The sequence below is a fragment of the Myotis myotis genome, unplaced genomic scaffold (assembly GCF_014108235.1).
Source record: "Myotis myotis isolate mMyoMyo1 unplaced genomic scaffold, mMyoMyo1.p scaffold_m19_p_17, whole genome shotgun sequence".
In the NCBI taxonomy this organism is placed as follows: domain Eukaryota; kingdom Metazoa; phylum Chordata; class Mammalia; order Chiroptera; family Vespertilionidae; genus Myotis; species Myotis myotis.
Window position 1 is genome coordinate 30,920,324 of NW_023416321.1, and position 22,716 is coordinate 30,943,039.

General features: G+C 39.2%; 1 protein-coding gene across 17 annotated transcripts in view; it reads right to left on the reverse strand.

The window, feature by feature from the left end:
- The window catches only part of NF1 (neurofibromin 1), a 240,759-nt gene that overhangs the window by 172,811 nt on the left and 45,232 nt on the right, over nt 1–22,716 (reverse strand). For 13 of the 17 annotated variants that reach the window (XR_004972868.1, XM_036340626.1, XM_036340622.1 and 10 more), the window contains exons 2-6: nt 19,779–19,828; nt 17,875–18,018; nt 15,917–16,000; nt 11,303–11,493; nt 3,794–3,900 (exon numbers count right to left, since the gene is read on the reverse strand). Coding sequence is in view for 16 of the 17 variants with exons in the window: in XM_036340626.1 (XP_036196519.1) it covers nt 3,794–3,900; nt 11,303–11,493; nt 15,917–16,000; nt 17,875–18,018; nt 19,779–19,828 (576 nt within the window). In the remaining variant the exon portion in view is untranslated. The remainder of the gene's footprint in view (nt 1–3,793; nt 3,901–11,302; nt 11,494–15,916; nt 16,001–17,874; nt 18,019–19,778; nt 19,829–22,716) is intronic. The other 4 variants (XM_036340624.1, XM_036340637.1, XM_036340631.1 and 1 more) reach the window with 1 other exon arrangement.

Sequence of the window (22,716 nt, forward strand, 5' to 3'; positions counted from 1 at the left end):
TATTGGCTGTGGGTGCCGCCATCTTTGCGATGGTGGGAGGGACAATTAGCATATTCCGGGCTTTATTAGATAGGATTTTTCCTACATTACTGATTATTTCTTTAAGGTAAGTAAATGTCAGGGCTTTTTTTTTTTTCTGGCCTTGCAAATAACTTGCTCTCCAGGTCAATTTTAAAACATATCCCTCCAATGTTCTTTGCTCTTGCTCTCCTTTGATTTCAAATGATGGCATGACATTTCACAGTGCTCTTGAGCCTTTTTGCCTTCCTATCTTCATCAACTTTTATCTTTTGATGTCTTAAATGCATTATACACAGTAGTCTATTCTCAATTCCAATGTATAGATCTTTTATTAGTCCATTTCTACAAGTTTCTGACTGAACATCCTACTAATACCTCAAACTCAATAATCTAAAGCTGAATTTATCATTTTCCTGACCACCTTCTCTGCTACCCACCCTTCCTTTCCTTCCCTGCTTTAACCAGTTTGCTCTGTAATACTTAACTTCATAATCTAAATTAATCACCAAATGCTATGTGATGTATTCTATTCAAATGCTATATATTCTATTTCTTAAATACGATACCAAATTGGTCCCCATACTACCCCATTCTATCCAGACCTCCACTACCCTCATTATTTTTCACTCACATTACTACACAAACTAGTCCCAGAATTTCATGTAACCTTCCATCAAACCATCCGGCAAATTTCAAGCAAAATGAAATATGTAAAATAAAATACTAATCCCACCTTAAAGCCTTTTCATCACTTCCCATGGCCACTAACTTAAAGCCTCATAAGCCACAAGCACAGTAGTGTAGGAGTTAAGTGCTCTGGTCCTAGAGATGGGCAGATGTGGTTTGTATTTTTACCCTGCCATTCACTAGCTCTATGACCTCTGAAATGTTACCTCCTAACATGCAATTTCCTCAGCTACATAAAGGATGATAATACTACCACCAGCTTCCCAGGATTACTGTACGGACTGATGATAAAAAGCATGTACTCTACATAGCATGATGTGTGGCACATACTGAAAATGAACAATTACTACATTTTTATTAATGTAATCTGACCTACTCTTATACCTCCATATCTTGCTCTTTTCCTCTTAACATTTCTTACCCACAAACAAATGTATATTTCTTCTCTTACTTTATGTTCATCCTATTTGAGTTTGCCACATTGCTTTGCAAATAATTTGATAATTATGTCTTTGTCTCATTAACCAGGCCATATAAGCTCTGTAGAGACAGATGAACTATTTTATTAATCATTGTAAGCCCAACAATTAGCATGGTTTCTTCCACAGTTTCTCAACATATACTGTTGAACTGAATTTAAAATACATTAATTCTTTTACTATTCATATTATGGAAAGTTTCTATTCCTTTTACCATTGTAACCTAGCGCTATCCTTTGACGGCCATTTTAATATTGCCTTTATTGATGACATATTTATCAGCATAGAATCTAAATTTATGTTCAGGGGGGAGCAGGATTCGATGGGAATAACTTACCACAATAAAAACAGTCGTTTATTCACACATTTAGTTTCTTTTTACTTGAGCATAGAGAACCATCTCAATTAATTGTTACGGATTACACATTTCTAAGAAAACTGAGATTTTAAACAAATACCTATTCATTAACAACCTGGACTAGATTTATTTCCAAAATGTCTCTGAACAGTTAAGAAAAATCGTAAAACCCTGTTTATATTTCTTCAATTTTAAACATAGAAGTCTCTAAATTTTATCATTCACTTCCTTCACTTCTCAATGTTTAATGATACTAAAATCTTGAAATTTCAACTATGAATTGAGTGGTGGTTCACTGTAATCTAAAATAATTGCTAAGCAATTATCCATATCTTGATGTAATAGCTAAAATAATTCTTTTCTGCCTGACTGGCGTGGCTCAGTGGTTGAGCTGCAGTAACTGTGGAAATAGCTTCTGCTCCCGGTGCTGCTCCTTCAAGGTGCCCAAGTGTTCCATGGGGGCCACAGCCCCCGAAGCCCAGAGACATTTAGTGGGGTTTTTTTAAAAGAAAGAACTCTTAATAGTTTTGATCTTTAAAAAAGTTTAAACCTGCATAGCAATCATTTCAAAAATAATTATTTAATATTCCATAATTAAACTGTACACAACCTAGCCTTGGGACATGGCAGCCAGTGAGGTGAGTTTGGAGCAGTCCTGTGCAGTCCCAGGAGCCAGGAGTCGAGTTCTCATTGGCCTTTTTTGTTTGTTTTTGTGTCATTCTGTTCAAGTAAGTTTATTTGGCTACTTGGCACAATCTGGCCCCGAGGCTGAGCGGATCTGCACTGGGAAGAGAGAGCAGCTTGACCCCAGTCCCTTCTCGCTTCCCCTCCCCCACTTGGCTGGATTCCTCAAAGTCACTCAATGTCTCGGTATTTCTTCCTCAGAATAGAGACCTGGAAGAAATTCTTTTAATTGAACAGGTCACAGTTTGATTCCTGGTCGGGACACATTCCTGGCTTGCGAGCTCATCCCCAGTGTGGGGCATGCAGGAGGCAGCTGATTGATGATTCTCTCTCATCACTGATGTTTCTCTCTCTCTCTCTCCCTCTCCCTTCCTCTCCGAAATCAATAAAAATATATTTTAACATAAATAAATAAATGAATTCATTTTCCCCTTTATTAATGTCACTGAAAAGTGATTTAATTGTTGCTTGGTTTTATAATGTTAATTATCTAAAATCATAAATTCTGAATAAGGGTAATAGAGATGGAACACAGCCTTATAATATTCATCCAAGTAGGTATAGCCTTTTCACATCTCTGATGAACCAGTTATTGAGTTTAAGCAAATGGTAAGAAAACTACACAACATATTTTGAAAATTACACTGCAGAACTATTGAGGTTTTCAAAGTTAATGTAACTAAGTCTCCTTTTAGGTCAGACTGTAAAAAATATTGACAATTCCTTAATCAATATACAAAATAAAATAAAAAGTAGTGTGAATCATAAGATTTCACATTTAAGTTAAATAAAACTAAATATTTTTGTGTGAAATGAATTTAAGTATTTATACTCAATGTATATATGCCCATTAATAATGCCCACTGATTTATATCAACACTTCCCAACTTACCAAAAAAATTCAATTCTTTCTGATAGTTTATTTCAATCAACATCATCATAAAAGCACTTTCCAAAGATTTAAAATGACAATCAAGAATTATAACATCCCCACATGGGACTACTATTGACATGTTCTAAAAGGAAGTAAAACTAAGCACTGAAAGCATAAGAGACTTTGTAATACTGCAAAGTCAGTTAAGTAAATAACGGAGCTGAAAACAGAAATGTTAGAAATAAGATTCCCGACTCAATTCCTCTTCTCATCATAAGATCACATACTTCTGGTTCTTCAGCTTCTGAAATAAAACTTTGTTATCCTGCTAAGCTATCTGCTTTTAGCTCTACAAAAGCTAAACAGGAACTTCTGAAACCTATAGCTATCCTTAAGAGATAAAATTCTAAAAGTATTAAATAACAGCACCCTTATATACTCTTTATTAAAAGCAAAAATTGTAGTTAAACAAATCTTTCCATTGCCAAGATTTAAGATACTAATTTTCTCTATTGTATGGTTTTCAAAGTTTCAAAAATTACTGAACCATAATATCATTATCCATTTCTCAGGGACATTTGCATTATAAAATCCACTTTGATGTTCTAGCTCAACACAACTAGTACATTCAAAATCCTGGTTTTTCACCCACAGTGATTAATCGCAGCTATATCATACATTTAAACTTACCCTTCAGGAGTCGTTTTAATTTCGCACAATCCACATTGATATACTGTAACAATTCTATATCATGAACATCAACATTGTCTTCTGAACAAACAGTCAATTCCTGTAACCTGAAAGGAAAAACCAAAAATAATTTATCAATTTGTCTTAGGATAGTCAAAAATTCTGAATTCAACAGATTTTTCTCACCTCAATGATGAGTTATAAGAGAAAATACAAATATAAAAAATCAGAGAATAAATATTTATGAAAATCTAAGAAAGATAATTTAGGGGATAGGATAAAAGAAACCATGATAATCCAGTAAACTTCACTATGTATATGGTTATCAAATGATACTTTAAATGTGTACAATTTTTTATTTTTTTTAAAATCATAACATACTAATAACTGTTGAAGCACAGTAAGAGATACATGGGTATTTAAAATACTCTTCTCACCCTAGCCAGTTTGGCTCAATGGATAGAGAACTGGCCCGCAGGCTAAAGCGTCCGGGTTCGATTCCCAGTCAGGGAACCCCCCAAAAATAAAATACTCTACTCTCTGCTATGTGCATTTTTAATTTTGTTCTATGATAAAAAGTTTTTAAATTTCAAATTATAAGTAAAATATGAAATTTTATTAACGTCTTTCAGAAGCATGAGTGGTACAGTAGTCCCCCCTTATCAGAGGTTTCACTTACTCAAGGTCAACCACACTCCAAAAATATTAAATAAAAATTCCAGAAATGAACAATTCATAAGTATTAAAGTGCATGATGTTCTGTGAAGCATGATGAAATCTCATGCTGTCGGTTCTGTCCCATCTGCTCTGTGCCATCTTTGAAAACTCTAGAAATTTTTTAGTCACCAGAGGCTTTGTTTTATAGGATTTTGTTGCATTTGCACATGTAAAAATAGACAACTTTTGTGTATTTCCTGAATCTAGTTCACTGATTCCATAATAGAAGTGTTTCCAGAATAAGCCAGTTTCTTATCTTTCAGGGGACAGAGTGCTCTGGGATATATGAAATACATGTTTCAGACAACTGCATTTGCTATTTCATTAGCTTGTGCCAGAAATAAAAGCTGATGACCACTCACCTAAAATACCATTCTCATGGTTTAATTTAGAGATACCTTATGACATTGCTGCATAGCAATAGGTAACTTAAAATATGCAAGTATCTAGAATGGCAGTTCTTTCTAAAGACTCATTTTATATCTTATACTAGAGGCCGGGTGCACAAAAATTTGTGCACTCGGGGGGGAAGGGGGGGTCCCTCAGCCCGGCCTGTGCCCTCTCGCAGTCTGGGACCCCTCGGGAGATAACGCCCTGCTGGCTTAGGCCTGCTCCCGGGTGGCAGAGGGCAGGCCCAATCCCTAGGTGCAGCCCCTGGTCCGGCTCAGAGCAGGGCCAATTGGGGAGTTGGGGCACCGCGCCCTGTCATTCACAGAGCAGGGCGGATTGGGAGGTTGCAATGCCACCCTCAGTCACGCTCAGGGTAGGGCCGATTGGGCGGTTAGGGCACCGCCGCCTGTCACACTCAAGGCAGGGTCGATGGGGAGGTTGCGGCGCCACCCCATCACAAACAGAGCAGGGCCAATCAGGGGTTTGGGGCGCTGCCCCCTGTCACGCACAGAGCAGGGTGGATCAGGGGGTTGGGGAGCTCCCCCCTGTCACACACAGAGCAGGGCCTATCAGGGTGTTGGGGAGCTCCCCCCGTCACGCACAGAGCAGGGCCCATCAGGGGGTTGGGGAGCTCCCCCGTCACGCACAGAGCAGGGTCGATCAGGGGGTTGGGGAGCTCCCCCCTGTCACACACAGAGCAGGGCCCATCAGGGGGTTGGGGAACTCCCCCCTGTCACTCACAGAGTAGGGCCAATAGGGGAGTTGGGGCACCACCCCCTGTCACACACAGAGCAGGGCAGATCAGGGTTTGGGGCGCTGCCCTCTATCACCCACAGAGCAGGGCCGATCACGGGGCTGGGACGCCGCCACTCTCACACTCAGGGCAGGGCCGATGGGGAGGTTATGGCTCTACCTTGTCACACACAGAGCAGGGGCCATCGGGGGGGGGGGGGGGATTGGGGCGCCGCACCCTGTCACACACAGAGCAGGACCAATCATGGGGTGGGGCGCCTCACCCTGTCACACAGAGCCGCAGGGCAATCATATCAGGCACAGAGCAGGGCTGATCAGGAGGTTGGGGCACCTTACCCTGTCACGAACAGAGCAGGGTGGATAGGGAGGTTGTGGCCCCGCCCCCTGTCACACACAGAGCCGCAGGGCGATCAGGGGGTTTGGGCGCTGCCCCCTGTCACGCTGATCCCGATGCCGGGAGGCCTCTCGGCTTTGCTGATCCTGGTGCTGGGAGGCATATTACCCTTTTACTATATAGGATAGAGGCCTGGTGCATGGGTGGGGCTGGCTGGTTTGCCCTGAAGGGTGTCCTGGACCAGGGTGGGGGTCCCCACTGGGGTGCCTGGCCAGTCTGGGTGAGGGGATGATGGCTGTTTGCAGCTGGTCACACACCCTTCAGGGTGGGGGTCCCCACTGGGGTGCCTGGCCAGTCTGGGTGAGGGGCTGAGGGCTGTTTTCAGGCTCGCAGGTGACTGAAGCTCCCAACTGCTCCTTTTTTTCTTTTTTCTTTTTATTCTGGGCCAGCTTTAGCTCTGGCTCCAGCTCTGAGGCCTCTGCTGCTGAAAACAGGTATCTGGTTTGTTTGGGTTCTATAATCGAAACAATGTATAACTCCAGCTCTGAGATTCCGGCTCACTGAAAGCAGGTTTCTGGTGTTTTGTTTAGCTTCTATATTTATTACAATGTTTCAAACTGCAGGCTCAGAGGCCGGCAAGGCAGGCGGGGAACGTTGGTTTCCTCCGTCACTGAAGCAAGCAAGCCTCATGTTAGTTTCAAGCTGCCTGGCTACCGGCCACCATCTTGTCTGGCAGTTAATTTGCATATTGCCCTGATTAGCCAATGGGAAGGGTAGCGGTCGTACGCTAATTACCATGTTTCTCTTTTATTAGATAGGATATAGTAGATGAATCAACATCATGAAAATTGGTTGTGTTGGACCATTCTACCTGTGTAGAGATGCTTTTCTTTTAGAATTAACATTAGCTAGCTTTTGATATTCCTGATCTTTGCTTTTCTTAAAGGGAATATGAGCTATAGATCTTAAGATAACTTCATTATACTGCTGAAATATGCCATATGCTATGGCTTAGAGTACTCTCTTATGTAAAGGATTAGCTGCCTTTTCCACAGAATAACTGTACAACTGCACTCAACCTAATTGTTTTTTTAATGGGAGGGCCCCTGTGGAACATCTAATTTGACATACCAACAGTAGCAAAGGCTCAATGACTTTAAAAGTTCTATTAGTTTTTGTTTTATTGGTTTGGTTTTGTTTTTACAAATCTGCTGGGGTTTTTTATAGCTTCTTATTCTTTTTAATAGTTTTAAATTTCTTCTCATATTACAATGTTTCAAACTGCAGGCTCAGAGGCCGGCAAGGCAGGCGGGGAACATTGGTTTCCTCCGTCACTGAAGCAAGCAATAATTTAAAACATTACTTTATATTTTCTTTAAGATTATTAAATGAGCTCATATATTTGCATATGCCAACTCTTATTCATAGTGGATTGTTAACTCTCTGTTTTGTAAACTTTGATTGCAAATTCATCTCTAGTGCAGTCAGTATTTTCTTTGGGGATTTCTTAAAGCTTGGGGCTGTGGAAGTGTCCTAGTGATGGTTTTGCATTTGCTTTTGCCATGGGCTCAGCTCTGGACATGTATTTTTTTATAACTTCTCAGACCCAGATTGTCTGGGTAGTATAAATGCAGACCTCAAACTCATAAGGTAATGGCCCTAGGCAACTTTCCCCCTACCCTAAGCTTAGGCAGAGCAAATGAACTTCTAGTTCTGTTTCCCCTTCCTCCCTCCATTCCTTCCCCTCTCTCTCTCCTTCTTTTCCTTCTTTCCTTCCTCCCTCGCATTCTCCCTTCATTCCTTGTTCTCTGGCTCTCTTTTTTTAAGGAGTGCATAGCTCCTTCTAGTCACGTTTTATACAAGACCCCAGTTCTACTCCCTGCATTATTAGGTTACAGGCTTTGTATCCAGTTCCATTTGGATATTAGCCCCATATCCCTGGGTTAAGGAGAGAGTAAAAACCTAACCATCTTCACCCTTCTTTTGTTGCAAGGCCAGGTCAAGCTTCAAAACCATCTCTGGTTTTCATTTCTGGACCTGGTGGATGGGGTTGGTGGGTGGTGTTTGTTTCACTTAATTACTATATATTTTAAATACCATTCTGTTGTTATTCAGTTTACCTGGCCTTTCTAGATGTTGTAGTGGCAGGTTCTTCTACTTCATTTCTTTTGCTCAAACTACTCTTTATTCTATTTATCTGCTTCAGAAATGATGTTTAAACTTCACAAAATATCCCTTCCTATGGAACTAACTGACTGTTAAAAGGAGTTAAATTTTTCTTCCATTTTTCACAAACAACCACAAGAGCCAGCTTTTCAAATTTATTTAGTTGTGTTTCCTAAGGAGCCATATTCCATATTTCTAGGCATTTTGCATCAGCTGTGGAATTTTTAGCATGTTAATCAGTAATGAGGACCTTCTGATTCCCAGTGTGATGAACTGCTCAGCTTTTCTTACCCTGATGAGATGAAGAACTTTAGTGTTAGTGCATAGACTAATTTTAATGTTAGCTATACATCTGTAGGGTAAAGCAATGAAAGGATTTGAGAAGGAAGAAGTGAGATTAACTTCATTTTCAACTAAGGTTTAGTGTGATGATTAATATCAGTTTTAAACTAAATGGTTACAATTTGAGTTAATATTATGAATAAGATCATGCAGTATTTGTTGTTCTTTACCATATCTCTCTCTTCAGATATAAAAATTAGTAATTCCATTCTACTGCTTACACTTTTTATATTAATTGAAATAATGGATATGCCTCATTAAAAAGCACAATTCAATACATTAGCAATACCATCTTTTCAAAAGCTGATGTCTGTAGTTGTTATTGAAAAAAGAAAACTTTAACCTCTTTTATTTAGACTTAAGTGAATTTTTACATCAGTGTAAAAATCTATACTTTTGTTGTTTTACAAACAAATCATGCTTGGATAGACAAAAGACATTGTATTCTTTTGATCATTGTCTACCTTCAATGTAAGATTATTTCATATAGTAAGGCTGGACTAATAGTCACCTAAGCAAAAAAGGAATTTTTTTTTTTTTTTTTGCACCTCCGATTCCATAGGTGTTTGTTACCTTGCTGCTTCAACCAGTGTATGATTCCCTAAAATATGAAATGTCATCACTCAAAAGATTTCATGAAGACATTGTATATTATATAAACATTACCAAACATCATCAATTATACTGTACCATTAAATAACATTTTAGTTTCTTTGCACTGGGAATTCTGTGAGCAGATAAAAGAATATTGTCTAGCATCATGATCATAGAAATGCCATTTTTTATTTAAAAAAACTGCAGGTTTTTGAAGTTAGCCAATTCTCCCAAAGTACCACGGCACAAATTCTCAATTATGATGCATGTTCTCATTCACACCTATTAGAAAACTACAGAAGAATAAATACCTCTGACTGATGGAAGTCCACTATTCACACAACATAGACTTGTCAAAAGATGCAGGTACCAATAAGCAAAGAGGATTGTTTTCTCTATTCAGCATTATTCTGTGACTAGTGGCCCAGTGCAAGAAATTCGTGCACATTAAAAGGGGATTAATAAAAGGAAATATTTTAATATTGCTATTTTCCCTTTCTCCATAACAGAAGTGTCAGAGATGAAAGAAAATTAGTAAAATGTGTATGAAAATCTTCCTCCTGTCAGAGTCTGGGGCGCGCTGCAGGTCAAGTGCCCGCACACCCACGGTACCTCAAAATCACGCGAGATCCAGACCCAGCCAGCCTCCCCCCTATGGAGCGAGATGCAGACCTGGCCAGCCCCACCCTTGTCAAGCCCCGCCAGGCGGGGGGCGCAGCCTCAGGTCCCCTGGCCTGGCGCCAGATGGGAGGTGCAGCCTCAGGGCCCCTGTCAAGCCCCACAGGGTGGGGGGCACAGCCTCAGGTCCCCCGGCCCAGCGCTGGGGCGGGGGCGTGGCCTGAGGTCCCCCGGCCCAGGCCGGGGTGGGGGGCGTGCCTTGAGGTCCTCCATCAAGCCATGCTGGGCAGGGGGCATGGCCTGAGGTCCCCCGTCAAGCCCTGCCAGGTGGAGGGGTGCACCCTGAGGTCCCCCATCAAGCCATGCTGGGTGGGGGGCTCAGCCTGAGGTCCCCTGTCAAGCCCTACCAGCCCTACCTGAGCGCAGCCTCAGGTCCCTGCTGATTTCTTATTAAGGCTCTTTACAGGAACTCGGCCTCCACTGTGGGTGCAGCCATCTTGTGTTACAGAATCCCTGCCTCCACTGTGGGCGCAGCCATCTTGACCGTTACGGTGTGATGGTTAATTTGCACATTCCCTCTTTATTAGGTGAGATTCACTGAATCATTAAGTGATTCATGCTATACTTCCTACGGGGTCATAATTAAGGATCCACTCGACTCCACTTGCATGAGAAAGACAAATCATATGCATGAAAGCAAGTTCCAGAGTTATTGGCTACTGTCAATTATAATTCAATTCCATTTTGCACCATGTATACCAATTTCTCTATCTGCAGGATATAACAACTAATGATCACATGATGATTTTATCATACAATTTTAAAGCACAGCAATATATATTACAAAAGAAATATCATTAAAATGTGGTTAAAACAGAAGTAGCAAACCTGGTATAACAACACTAATAGACTCTGACGCCAGTCCATCTTAGAAATAATGGGTCCTCCATTTTGGCAAATTGCCTTGATAACTTCTTTGGGTATTAGTTTGCTTACCTGTAAAATGAGGAGTTACCACATACATTTCAAAGATACTATGAGGCTAAAACAGCATTCTGCAAATGCTCAACAAATGGAAATTTCTGCAGTTTGTAAAGTTAAAACACAGACCACTTTCTGGAGGTTTCTACTTGACAATTATTCTCTTCCTTGTGCTTCCATATTTTTGAGACATTTTGGTTTAGGGGTTTATTTGTTTGTTTGTTTTATAACTTAGGCTCTTGTGATAAGGAGTAGAGCTGTGAGATCATTAGAATTCTGACTACTCATCAATTATTCTATCTGGTTAATTTCATTTGAAGAAATAATATGTTAAAAAGTCAAAAATTCATTCCTAGTGTTCAAAGGGAAAAAAAGCGTGGTCATTGGTAACATTTCCTAAAATTTAGACTTTTGATTTTTGTAACAGTACTCATATTTAATTGTACACACCACTATCACAGTAATAAAAATTTCAAAGAAATCAATGCATAAAATTTCTACAAAAGCTGAGGTCAAACTCATTTCTGTCAACTTTTAATTTTTATGCAGACGATAAGAAAAACTTCTAAAATGTGTATTACTTACAATAGTCCTATGTAGATTTACACACTAACCTGGTAGAAATGCGACTAAAGACTGCATTGAAGTTGTTGCAGCTGAGAGAAAATAAAACTCCAGAGGCAGAATTCCGAAGTTCAGCTGCATGTTGGTTTCCTTCACGACAGGTGTGAAGAAAATGGCAGATTTCTGGCAGCAACTGTTTGACCAGCATTGTTTCATCTAATCTCATTGTGTCCTTTGGTTGCTAAAATAGAAATAATCACAATTCTAAAACTTCCTTAAATTCACATGTAAATATTTTCTATTATGAAAATTTTCAAATACATGAGTTGAAACAGAATAACTAACACCCTTATATATACTCATCACCTAATTAGATTCAATAATTGTTTACATTTCATCATGTTTGCTATATATACAGTCAGTCTAATAAAGAGGATGGTTCCATCTTTCGCCTCTTTAATCACAATAAAAGTCCAGCCCCCATCCATCCATCTTCCTCAGCCCCCCACACACACACTCCTGCCTGTCCCATTTATCAAATCCCTACAGGAGTCCTCTGCTCCTGGGAATCCTCAGTTTGTTGTGAGTTCTAAATAAACATTATTCATGTTCCTTAGTGAGTGAATGTGTCATCTGTCTCAACATCCAAATAATTTTCTGGATGGGCCATCACACCTGCCTTTGAGTAGATTGACCAAAACAGATAAATATTATTTATTACAAATAACTTTCTTTTGGTTAATCCATTTCAAAGTTACAAACATAATACTTCAGCCCTACATACTCCAGCATCTCTTAAAAATAAGGACATTCTCCAATATAATTTCAGTCAATCATAACATCAAGGAAAAATAAACAATTCCCTTGTATCAGCTAACACCCAATCTGTAATCAAATTTCCCTAACAACCCCCAAAATGACTTTTATTGCTTCAAAAGAGGTTCATAGATTGTAACATGATTATGTTCCTTTAGTTTTTTTTTAATTTCTTTATTGATTAAGTTATTACATATGTATCCTTATCCCCATACTACCCCTCATCCCCCCCACTTATGCCCTCACCCCCGTTGTCTGTGTCCATTGGTTAGGCCTATATGCATGCATATAAGTCAGTGATGGCGAACCTATGACACGTGTGTCAGAGGTGACACGTGAACTCATTTTTTTGGTTGATTTTTCTTTGTTAAATGGCATTTAAATATGTAAAATAAATATCAAAAATATAAGTCCTTGTTTTACTATGGTTGCAAATATCAAAAAATTTCTATATGTGACACGGCACCAGAGTTAAGTTAGGGTTTTTCAAAATGCTGACACGCCGAGCTCAAAAGGTTCGCCATCACTGATATAAGTCCTCTGGTTGATCTTCCTTTAGTTTCTTTATTCTAAAACTATCTCCCTCCATATACATCATCTTTATTTTCTATAACATTGACATTTTTTTAAAAAGTGGGCCAGTTGCCTTACAAAATGTGACAACTTGTTATTGTAATTACTGTATTTTCTGTAAGGTGGAACCTAAACCTGGGTCTGATATCATTCAGGTTAAACACTTTAGGTAATACAGTTCAAATTATATCACATTAGGAGTACATAATCCCAAGTGATTACACTGTAAATGACACCAAGTTTGATAACTTCAGTGTTAACACCAAAATCTCTATTTTGTAAAATAAATCTCTCCTTTACAATTAACAAATCAATCAATGGATAAGCTATCCTGCAGATATACTGTTCCATATCAATATTTCACCTAACAGCTTTAGTATCCATCTATCAATGACAATTTTGATAATACCAAGCAAGATGACAGAACAAAAGCTTATATAACTGTGTGCTATGCTCAATTCTGTAATTACAATCCAAGTGCTTTCAGATTCAAATACACTGAAATATATGGATAGTAAATAAATACATATCACAAAAAATATAAAATTTGAGTTACAATGTCTATTTTTCATTTATAGGCTAACCAAACAATACAGATGTTGAAAATAACTCCAATTATATACAAATGAAAATTGTGTAAGTGTTCAATCTTTTGAATAGTGGTCATAGATACAGCAACAAAACTATTTAAGATTCTTCAAATTCTATAAAATCTTACTTATAAGATATTGGTAAGTATTTGTTCATTTTCACTAGATGTTTCAACTACTTATGAGGTAAACATGTACTTGTAAGCTCAGTTAATCTCGAACTTCCTCAATTTACTTTGATTTAAAAATGAAAATCAAGAGACAACCATAAAATCATTGATGGCAATCTAACAAAACACAATTGTTCAATAATGTGAAATGTATTATTTTTAATTATAAATTTAATTTTAAAATCTTAAACATTTTCAATTGTAGAGCAGAGCAAAATAAGATATATTTTGTGCATAATATAAGTTTTACCATGCCCAATTAGAGTTACTAGAGTTTCAATTAGGCTATCTCCAAAGAGTACCAAATTAGCAGGCCAATAATATCATTCCCCAAAACACATTTACCATTAACTCTCAATTACAAACATTAATAGAGAAAAGCTGTAGAACTAAGAGAGACAATAAACCACCCTATTCAAACATGAGAGTGGCTAGGACACTGGTATATACAATCAAAACAATAAGACTACAAAGAGTGATTCCTATTTTTAAAATTGTCCACCTCCACAAGGCCACCATCCTGTTTAAAAGCCCTTTCATTTTATAAAGTAGAGGCCTGGTGCATGAATTCGTGCACAGGTGGGGTCCGGCTGGCCCGACCCATCAAGGCCGATTAGGAAGGGCCAGCAGTGGGGGAGAGGCCACAGGTAGTTGGTGGGCCAGCCCCATCCCCCGATTGGGGTAGGGGGGCGGTTGGGGGCGGAGCTGGCCAGGGGGAGGGGCCACGGGCAGTTGGCTGGCTGGCCCCACCCTCTGGTCAAACTCCTGGTCGAGAGACAATTTGCATATTAGCCTTTCACTATATAGGATGAACAATAGCATATCATAAATTAACAAAAAACACCAAGCTAAAACGGAACTAGCTCACCCTCAATTTAAGTGGAAAACTTAAAAACACTCTTACAATTTTGGAATATGGCCAACGATCAATAAAAGAGTTTTGTGGGGTTATTTTAATGAGAGTTGTTCCTTAATATTATTTATTTATTTTTTATCCTCACTCGAGGATATTTTTCCATTGCCTTTTTTTTTAGAGAGAGTGGAAGAGAGAGGGAAAGACAAAGAGAAACATCAATGTGAGACAAACACATTGATTGGTTGCCTCCTGCACAAGCCCTGACCAGGGCCTGGGCCAAGAAGGAGCCTGCAACTGAGAGGTATGTGGCCTTGACCGGAATTGAACCTGGGACCCTTTACTCCACAGGCTGATGCTCTATCCATTGAGCCAAACCAGCTAGAGCAATAAACGAGTTTTAAAACATTATCCTTAGGGTTTTGTGGCCTATAATCTTAAATACTTCTCTTCCCTAAGGATACAGTGTATGTGAATGTAATTATGTTTTCCAACACTACCGTATCCCTTCCCCAAACACGACTATCCCCTATCTTCTCAACCACACATAGCAAAGTCCCTTCCATCTAGGTTTACTATAGAGAATAACCATAACATATGTGGAAGAAAAGCAATTCTGAATAAAAGCAAATGATGTGCCAAAAGAAGACAGGATATATGAAATAAGTTAATTCCAATACATATTGAATAGCCAGATCTTTTAAATGGAAGTATTAAATTTATTTACTTATTTGAACTTCTACCATGTTCTCAGAAGAATTAAGGCTACTGAAATATAGAAATACTTTGTTTTATACAACAGGAAGATTCTTGAAAAAGTTCCAATTAAGTCATGGTTGAAATACACTGAGATAACTATTTAGAGGAAATCTGAGTAAGAACTGTCTTGTACTCAACTAATCCTCCACGTATCTCTATTTTGTATGTTCATTTTTATAAATAACAAGTATTCTTCAGGTAGGATCTATCAGTAATAGTTTAACTTTTTAAGCTCATTTTTATGTAGATTTGAAAAAACATTAAAATCAGATTCATACAGGGGAAACAAGACAACTCTTGGTCTTTTGCCTCACATCCTTTCAAAACTAAACAATGCTACAGGCCTAACAATATCTGAAAAACTAATTAAATCAAATCGTGGCTTTTTTTTCCATAAAATGTTTTCTTTAAAACCCAAGATATATGTGGCTCAAGTTTAACACTTTATAAGTAAACTTAATATCTATTTAATTTATAAAAGATAAGAAAATGCCCAGCCAGTGTGGCCCAGTGGTTGAGTGTCAACCTATGAACCAGGAGGTCAAGGTTCAATTCCCTATCAGGGCACATGCCCAGGTTATAGGCTCGATCCCCAGTGGGGGCATGCAGGAGGTAGCCGATCAATGATTCTCTCTCATCACTGATGTTTCTATTTCTCTCTCTTTCTCCCTTCCTCTCTGAAATCAATAAAAATACATTTTTTTAAAAAGATGAGAAAATGATTTTATCTTGAAAACTTGTTTATGCCACCTAGTCAGCTGTTTTAAAAATTCATATGCATGTCTTAGACAAAAAGCCCATGAGTCCAAAAAGTTCTCCTTGTCAACACCTATATTTTGGTACATCAGATTAACTCAAACTTAAATTCACAAAACCTGCCTACTGAAGAACAGATTTACTTACCCCAGCAAGACATTTTTCCAGTGTATCCAATATAATCAACTGAGAGAGATATAAATTTTTTTCAGCAGCTTCTCCAAATATTCTCTAAGAGAAAAGATATTCAGAACACTAAAAGTTGGTTATTACTCTCCACTACAAATCAGCACACATCTGAAAAGTCAGAGGCTAAGAATCACGAAAATCAGTAGTCTTCCATTTTATCTCCCAAATTATACTATATTTAAATCTATTATTTCTAATTCTATCCTAATGCTCACACAAAATAAATTATCAAGCAAACAAAACTGCCGGTATTCATTACAGTCTGCCATTAGCCTTGTAACAGTAAAAGAAGATACACTGGTTTATATACTTTAAAAATACATAGGATTTAGATATACACCCTGATCTTTAACAGAATCTTGAATGGAGCATTTAACCACACTTTGATGACACAAAATAATTAAGGTCTAAATTCTTAAAGCAAAAAAAAAGACTAGAATATCAATTACAAATAATTTTAAGCATTCACTATTCTTAAATTTAATACTACACTATTTACCAACAAGAGACTATTGTTTCCACAATTCAATTTACTCAATAAGAACTAAATGAATGTCAATATCATAATATTGGTGTGTGTTTTTTGTTTTTAAAAGGTTTCAAGTATTAAAATATTTTCCATCTAAATGGGAGCATGGCCACTTATTATATAAGTAAAATCCTATCACTGTGCCCCACACACATAGCAACAAAAGAGCTCCACAAAATCTTAAATAAATTTCTGTAAATCACTTTACATATTTATTAAAAGCCCTGCGTTTTTTCAAAAAATATTTTCTTCCATATAGAAAGGCAAAAGATTTTCCACAACTCCAGTTTATCCATTTTGTAAGTTTTAAGTATTGTCTAATGAGCTTTTTTTAAAAACACACACACACACACCAAAGATGATGTGACTATAAAAATGTGACTAATTTTCACAACCTACAACCAAAAGTCATTTCCAGAGTTCAAAACAAACAATACAAATCGTGGTTGTAAGTGCTAAAGACAATCAGAGCAATTACAATTTAGTCAAGAAATATCCGAATCAATTGATTTGAACTGAATATGAAGGAAATTTTAGTTAGGAATTGACAGAAAGGAAGGAATCACCTGAGACAGGAGAAATATGTTCAAATGTACAGAGAGAGAATAGCTTGAGTACCCTGAAGTCTATGGAATGTGAACAGATTTTATAAAATGGGGGGAAAAGAAGCTTTTGGAGTAATTTGAGGATATTGGTATTTGGGAACACTTCAAAAATGGGTTCTCTACCTACTGCAGAATCTGTCACAAGCTCTAGGATGAAGGAAATAACATTTTCATAAAAACAATCTTATATTTTAGGACTATAAGTTCATTTTTTTTCTTTTAATCCTCACCCAAAGACATTTTTTCCATTGATTTTTAGACATAGTTGAAGGGAGGGGGAGAGACACAGAGAGAGATACATCAACGTAAGAGACACATCAACCTGTGAGCCAGCACCTTATGTACGTGTCCCTGACTGAAATCAAACCCACAACCTTTCAGTCTACGAGCTGAGTTTCTACCACTGAGCCAAACCCACTAGGACAGTATACGGTCATATTTAATTTACCATCTACATAGGACTGGGACAATTTTATATGTAAATATTCAAATAAGGAGGTAAGGAGAACATCTGAATAGATTACTATGGTCAATTCGTATATGACATAAAATCTATATGCAATCCTAATTTCAGAAAAATAAAAAAAGTCACAAATAAGAAAAGTATCTAAGGGAAAGAATAAAAAACTAAAATGAAAGTTAAAAGGTTATCTGTGCTTATCCACAAAATAAAATGTTCACAAAAAATGACTTTCCATATTTCAAAATATGCTGCTCCAAATTTTTAAATAAAAAGCAAACCAAAGTAAACTCCCCAAAGGGACAGTAACCCAATTACTCACCATATTGTTAACATTCTTTAAAATAGTAGTGAGGCCACTTATAACCAAAGAAAACTTGTATTTGGAAATATTGATAAGACATTCCTTGTTGTGTTCGGTACTGACTTTGGTATGTGTGTTCTGCTGTCCTGTTTTTATTGGAAGCTTTAAAAAAAAAATGAAAGAAAACACATGTTAGCTTACACTTGAAAATGACTAAAAAGAACTCTATTCCTCATTGAAAATCATGAGATTTTAGGAAAATTTTATCAACCAATTACCTATATTAGTATCTTAAGCTCCAACTTTCTATATATAACAGTATTTATAGCAAATCTAAAATTCTTTGGAAATTTCAATTTTTGCAGCTCTCCTTCTGGAAGTCATAAACTCTATCTACAAAATTAAATCCTTACCCAGCTCTACATAAAAAAGAATGATGACTCACAGAAATAGAGCTATTTCCTTGTAGCTAAAAATTATTTCAGAGAATGTTTGCAATAAAATGCACACAATCCTTTCTCTTAGACATTGAACTCAAGCACTAACAGGACATGAGACCAAAAAAAATCTATGTCCCATACCTCTAGTCCAGTGGTTCTCAACCTTGGCTGCACATTAGAAGCACCTGGGAATCTTTTTAAAATCCTGATTTCTGGGCCTCATCCTCCGGAAATTCTGTTTCTTTGTTATGGGGTGGGGCCACAACGGCAGCAGCAGGCAAGCAAGCTACCAAGGACAGGGGTGTAAGAGTGAGCACCTCCTGCCAGCCCAGAACCTCTTGGGTGGGGCCACAACATTAGTAACAAAGAAACAGAATTTCCGGAGGATGAGGCCCAGAAATCAAGATTTTAAAAAGATTCCCAGGTGATTCTAATGTGCAGCCAAGGTTGAGAACCACTGCTCTAGTCAATAATTGCAAACAACTGCAGGTTGTTAAAAAATTAGGACAAACTATACCCTGGAATAAACAGAGTTAGGCTAACTCAGGTAAGATAACCACTCTCAGGTACACAGTTGAGGAAATAATGGCACAACAAACAGGTAAGTCTCAAGAAAAATACATCCTTTAAGGGGACCACATTTACATTTATCTGAGAATGAGTTAAGTTGTATTACCAAGAAGTTCATGTCTATTCTGTTCCAAAGTAGCATTCTGTATTGAAAGCACCATGAACACACTTATTATCTAATCATTAGATCCTGCTAATGCTAATCAAGAACACTGGTAAGGTTCCACTGTGAAAAACAAAGCTCAGTCCATCTTTCTCATTTCTAACTGGTGCAAACAAAGGTAAAAAGAGACTGAGTTTCCTAAGTCAGTTAATAATAAGTGACTAATTCACGAGTAAAGAAGTACTCAATAAAAGAGGGAAAGCATTTTTAGACTTTGGAGGAAGGGGCAGAACAGAAGCTATAGAATTACATAATGTTAAATATAAAGATTACAAAGGGGAAAAAATCTGAAAGATCAAAAAGGGGGGGCATTTTAGAAGCCATCAATGGCTGTAATGTAGCTTGTGAATCTCCCCAAATCCCTCTGTGATGGTTAATTTTATGTGTAAACTTGATTGGATTACAAGGTTCATAGGTATTTGGCTAAACATTATTCATTATTTCCATGTGTGTCTCTGAGAGTGTGTCTGGATTATAATAGCATTTGCATAGATGCACCTAGTAAGCAGTTTTCCCCGCCCTACTGTGGGTGGGCATCATCCAATCCATTGAGGGCCTACATACAACAAAAAGGCAGAAAGGAAGGAAGAATTAGTCCTTTCCACCAGGCTGTTTGCGCTAGGACATTGACCTTCTGCCCTGGCAATCCTGGTTCTTAGGTCTTCAGACCCAGACTCCCCAGACTAGAATCCACCAGCTCCCCAGGTACTTAGGCCTTTGGACTCAGACTGATGAATTAGATCACCAACCTTCCTGGGTCTCCAGCTTGCAGATGGCAGATAGTGGGATTTCTCAGCCTCTATAATGACATAAACCAGGTCCTCATAATCTCAATCTCTCTCTCTCTCTCTCTCTTTCTCTCCTCTCTACACACACACACACACACACACACACACACACACACACACACACTATTGTATGGCATAAGGGACTTCATAAATGCAATTAAGATCCCTAATCAGTTCACTTTGAGTTAATCAAAAGAAAGATTACTTGAATGAGCCTGTCTCAACCAGCTGAGTCATAAGAGATTTAAAGCCACAAAAATACTTTCTGTTGGCCTCGAAGAAGCAAACTACCTTACTGTGGGGAAGGTCACATGGCAGGAAACAGCAAGGGGCCTCTCCAAGCTGAGGGCCTCAGTTCTGCAACTGAAAGAATCTAAATTCTACCAGCTAATGAGATTGGGTGGAACGCAAGCTTCAAATAAACTCAAAGCCCTGACCAACACACTGAGTTCAGTCTAATAAGAGCCTGAGCAGAGAACCAGCTAACCAATACCCACATCTCTGACCCACAAAAACCATTAGATAATTTTGTGGGCTTTTATTAAACCACTAGAGGCCCGGTGCACAAAAATTTGTGCACTTGGGGAGGGGGGGTGTCCCTCAGCCCGGCCTGCGCCCTCTCGCAGTCTGGGACCCCTTGGGGGATGACCACCTGCTGGCTTAGGTCTGCTCCCCAGGGGATCGGGCCTAAGCTGGCAATCAGACATCCCTCTGGCAGCCCGGCAGCCCTCGGGGGATGTCCACTTGCCAGCGGGGAGCAGGCCTAAGCTGCAGTCAGACATCCTTAGGGCTGCTGAGGAGACAGGAAAGGCTCCCACCACCACCACTGTACTGGCAGCCATCAGCCTGGCTTGTGGCTGAGCAGAGCTCCCCCATGTGGGAGCGCACTGACCACCAGAGGGCAGCTCCTGCATTGAGCGTCTGCCCCCTGGTGGTCAGTGTGTGTCATAGTGATCAGTCATTCCCAGACTTTCTGCTGTTAGGGTCAGTTTGCATATTACCCTTTTACTATATAGGACAGAGGCCTGGTGCACGGGTGGGGGCCGACTGGTTTGCCCTGAAGGGTGTCCCGGATCAGGGTGGGGGTCCCGCTTGGGTGCCTGGCCAGCCTGGGTGAGGGGCTGATGGCTGTTTGCAGCTGGTCACACCCCCTTCAGGGTAGGGGTCCCCACTGGGGTGCCTGGCAAGTCTGGGTGAGGGGCTGAGGGCCGTTTTCAGGCTGGCCGGCAACTGAAGCTCCCAGCCTCTCCATTTTTTATTTATTTTTTTTATTTGGGGACTTATTTACCTTCTATAATTGAAACTTTGTTGCCGTCACTGGAGCTGAGAGCCGGCTCCAGCTCTGAGGCCACAGCCTGCTGAAAGCAGGTATCTGGCGTTTGTTTAGCTTCTATAATTGAAACTTCGTTGCTTTTGGAGCTTAGAGCCAGGCCTCGGCAGGCGGGGAACCTTGGCTTCCTCCATCACTGGAGCAAGCAAGCCTCCTGCTCGCTTCAGCTGTGTGGCTGCCAGCCGCCATCTCGGTTGGCGGTTAATTTGCATATCGCCCTGATTAGCCAATGGGAAGCGTAGCGAAGGTACAGTCAATTACCCTTTTTGTCTTTTATTAGATAGAATTATGTTTATAGTAGTTTGTTACAGGCAACAGGAAACTATTAGAACTACTAAATCTCTATCTTCAAATGCATTATCCAAATGCCTACTAGGAATCTCCACACAGGTATCTTTTAGGCACTTCAAACTCAGTGTTCCACCCTAACAAGTTTGGCTCAGTGGATAAAGCATCGGCCTGCGGACTCAAGGGTCCCGGGTTCGATTCCGGTCAAGGGCATGTGCCTTGGTTGCAGGCACATCCCAAGTGGGGGGTGTGCAGGAGGCAGCTGATCGATGTTTCCCTCTCATCGATGTTTCTAACTCTCTATCCGTCTCCCTTCCTCTCTATAAAAAAATCAATAAAATATATTTTTAAAAAAAACCAAAACTCAGTGTTCCTAAAATTTAATTTATAATCTTCCTACTATGTTTTCTTTTTTAGTAAATAGTACCTCAATCTATCCTGTTTCTCATTTCCTTTATTCCCTTCCTTTCAGCCTCTTCCCCTTTATTTTTTTTTAATTTTTAAAATATTTTTATTGATTTCAGAGAGGAAGGGAAAGGGAGAAAGATAGAAACATCAATGATGAGAGAATCACTGATTGGCTGCCTCCTGCACACTCCCACCTGGGGATCAAGCCCGCAACCCAGGCATGCGCCCTTGATCGGAATCGATCCTGGGACTCTTCCGTCCACAGTCTGACGCTCTATCCACTGAGCCAAACCAGCTAGGGCCACCCCCCTCCCCTTTAGTCAGTTAGATAAAAAACGAGACAAATAACTGGGCATGCACAACTCAGCTCTACCCTCTTCTCTTGGGAACAGGCTTGCTGCAGAGTACAAGAATGTTCCCCTATGTCAACATGCCAAGAGTTGATCAACTGCAGAGGAGAGTGAGCAACACTGCTTGGGAATGAATGGGTAAATCTGACTAATTCTGAGATGTATTTAATAGGCTCATTTGGGTCTCCAACATCACAATGACCAGTAAAACTTTTATTTCATATATGTTTTGGTCTCCATCTTTACTCTTCTACTTCTCAACTTATTCAGAAGCCAGGCATGTATTCAGGGCCCCCAGGCTCCCATAAACATCACAAAAATCTATACAGAGCAAGTAGTAAATGACTAAGATTTTGTCAGATAAAGTGGTCAGGGAAAGCTTTCTGGACACCTAAGTAAAGTAGGAGAATGGGAAGACCCATGCAAAGATCTGAAGAAGATGGGAGGTAAAAAAATAAAAAAAATAAAAAACAGAGCTGAGTTGAAATGAGTGTGGCATATTCAAAGCCTAGCTAAGAGGCCC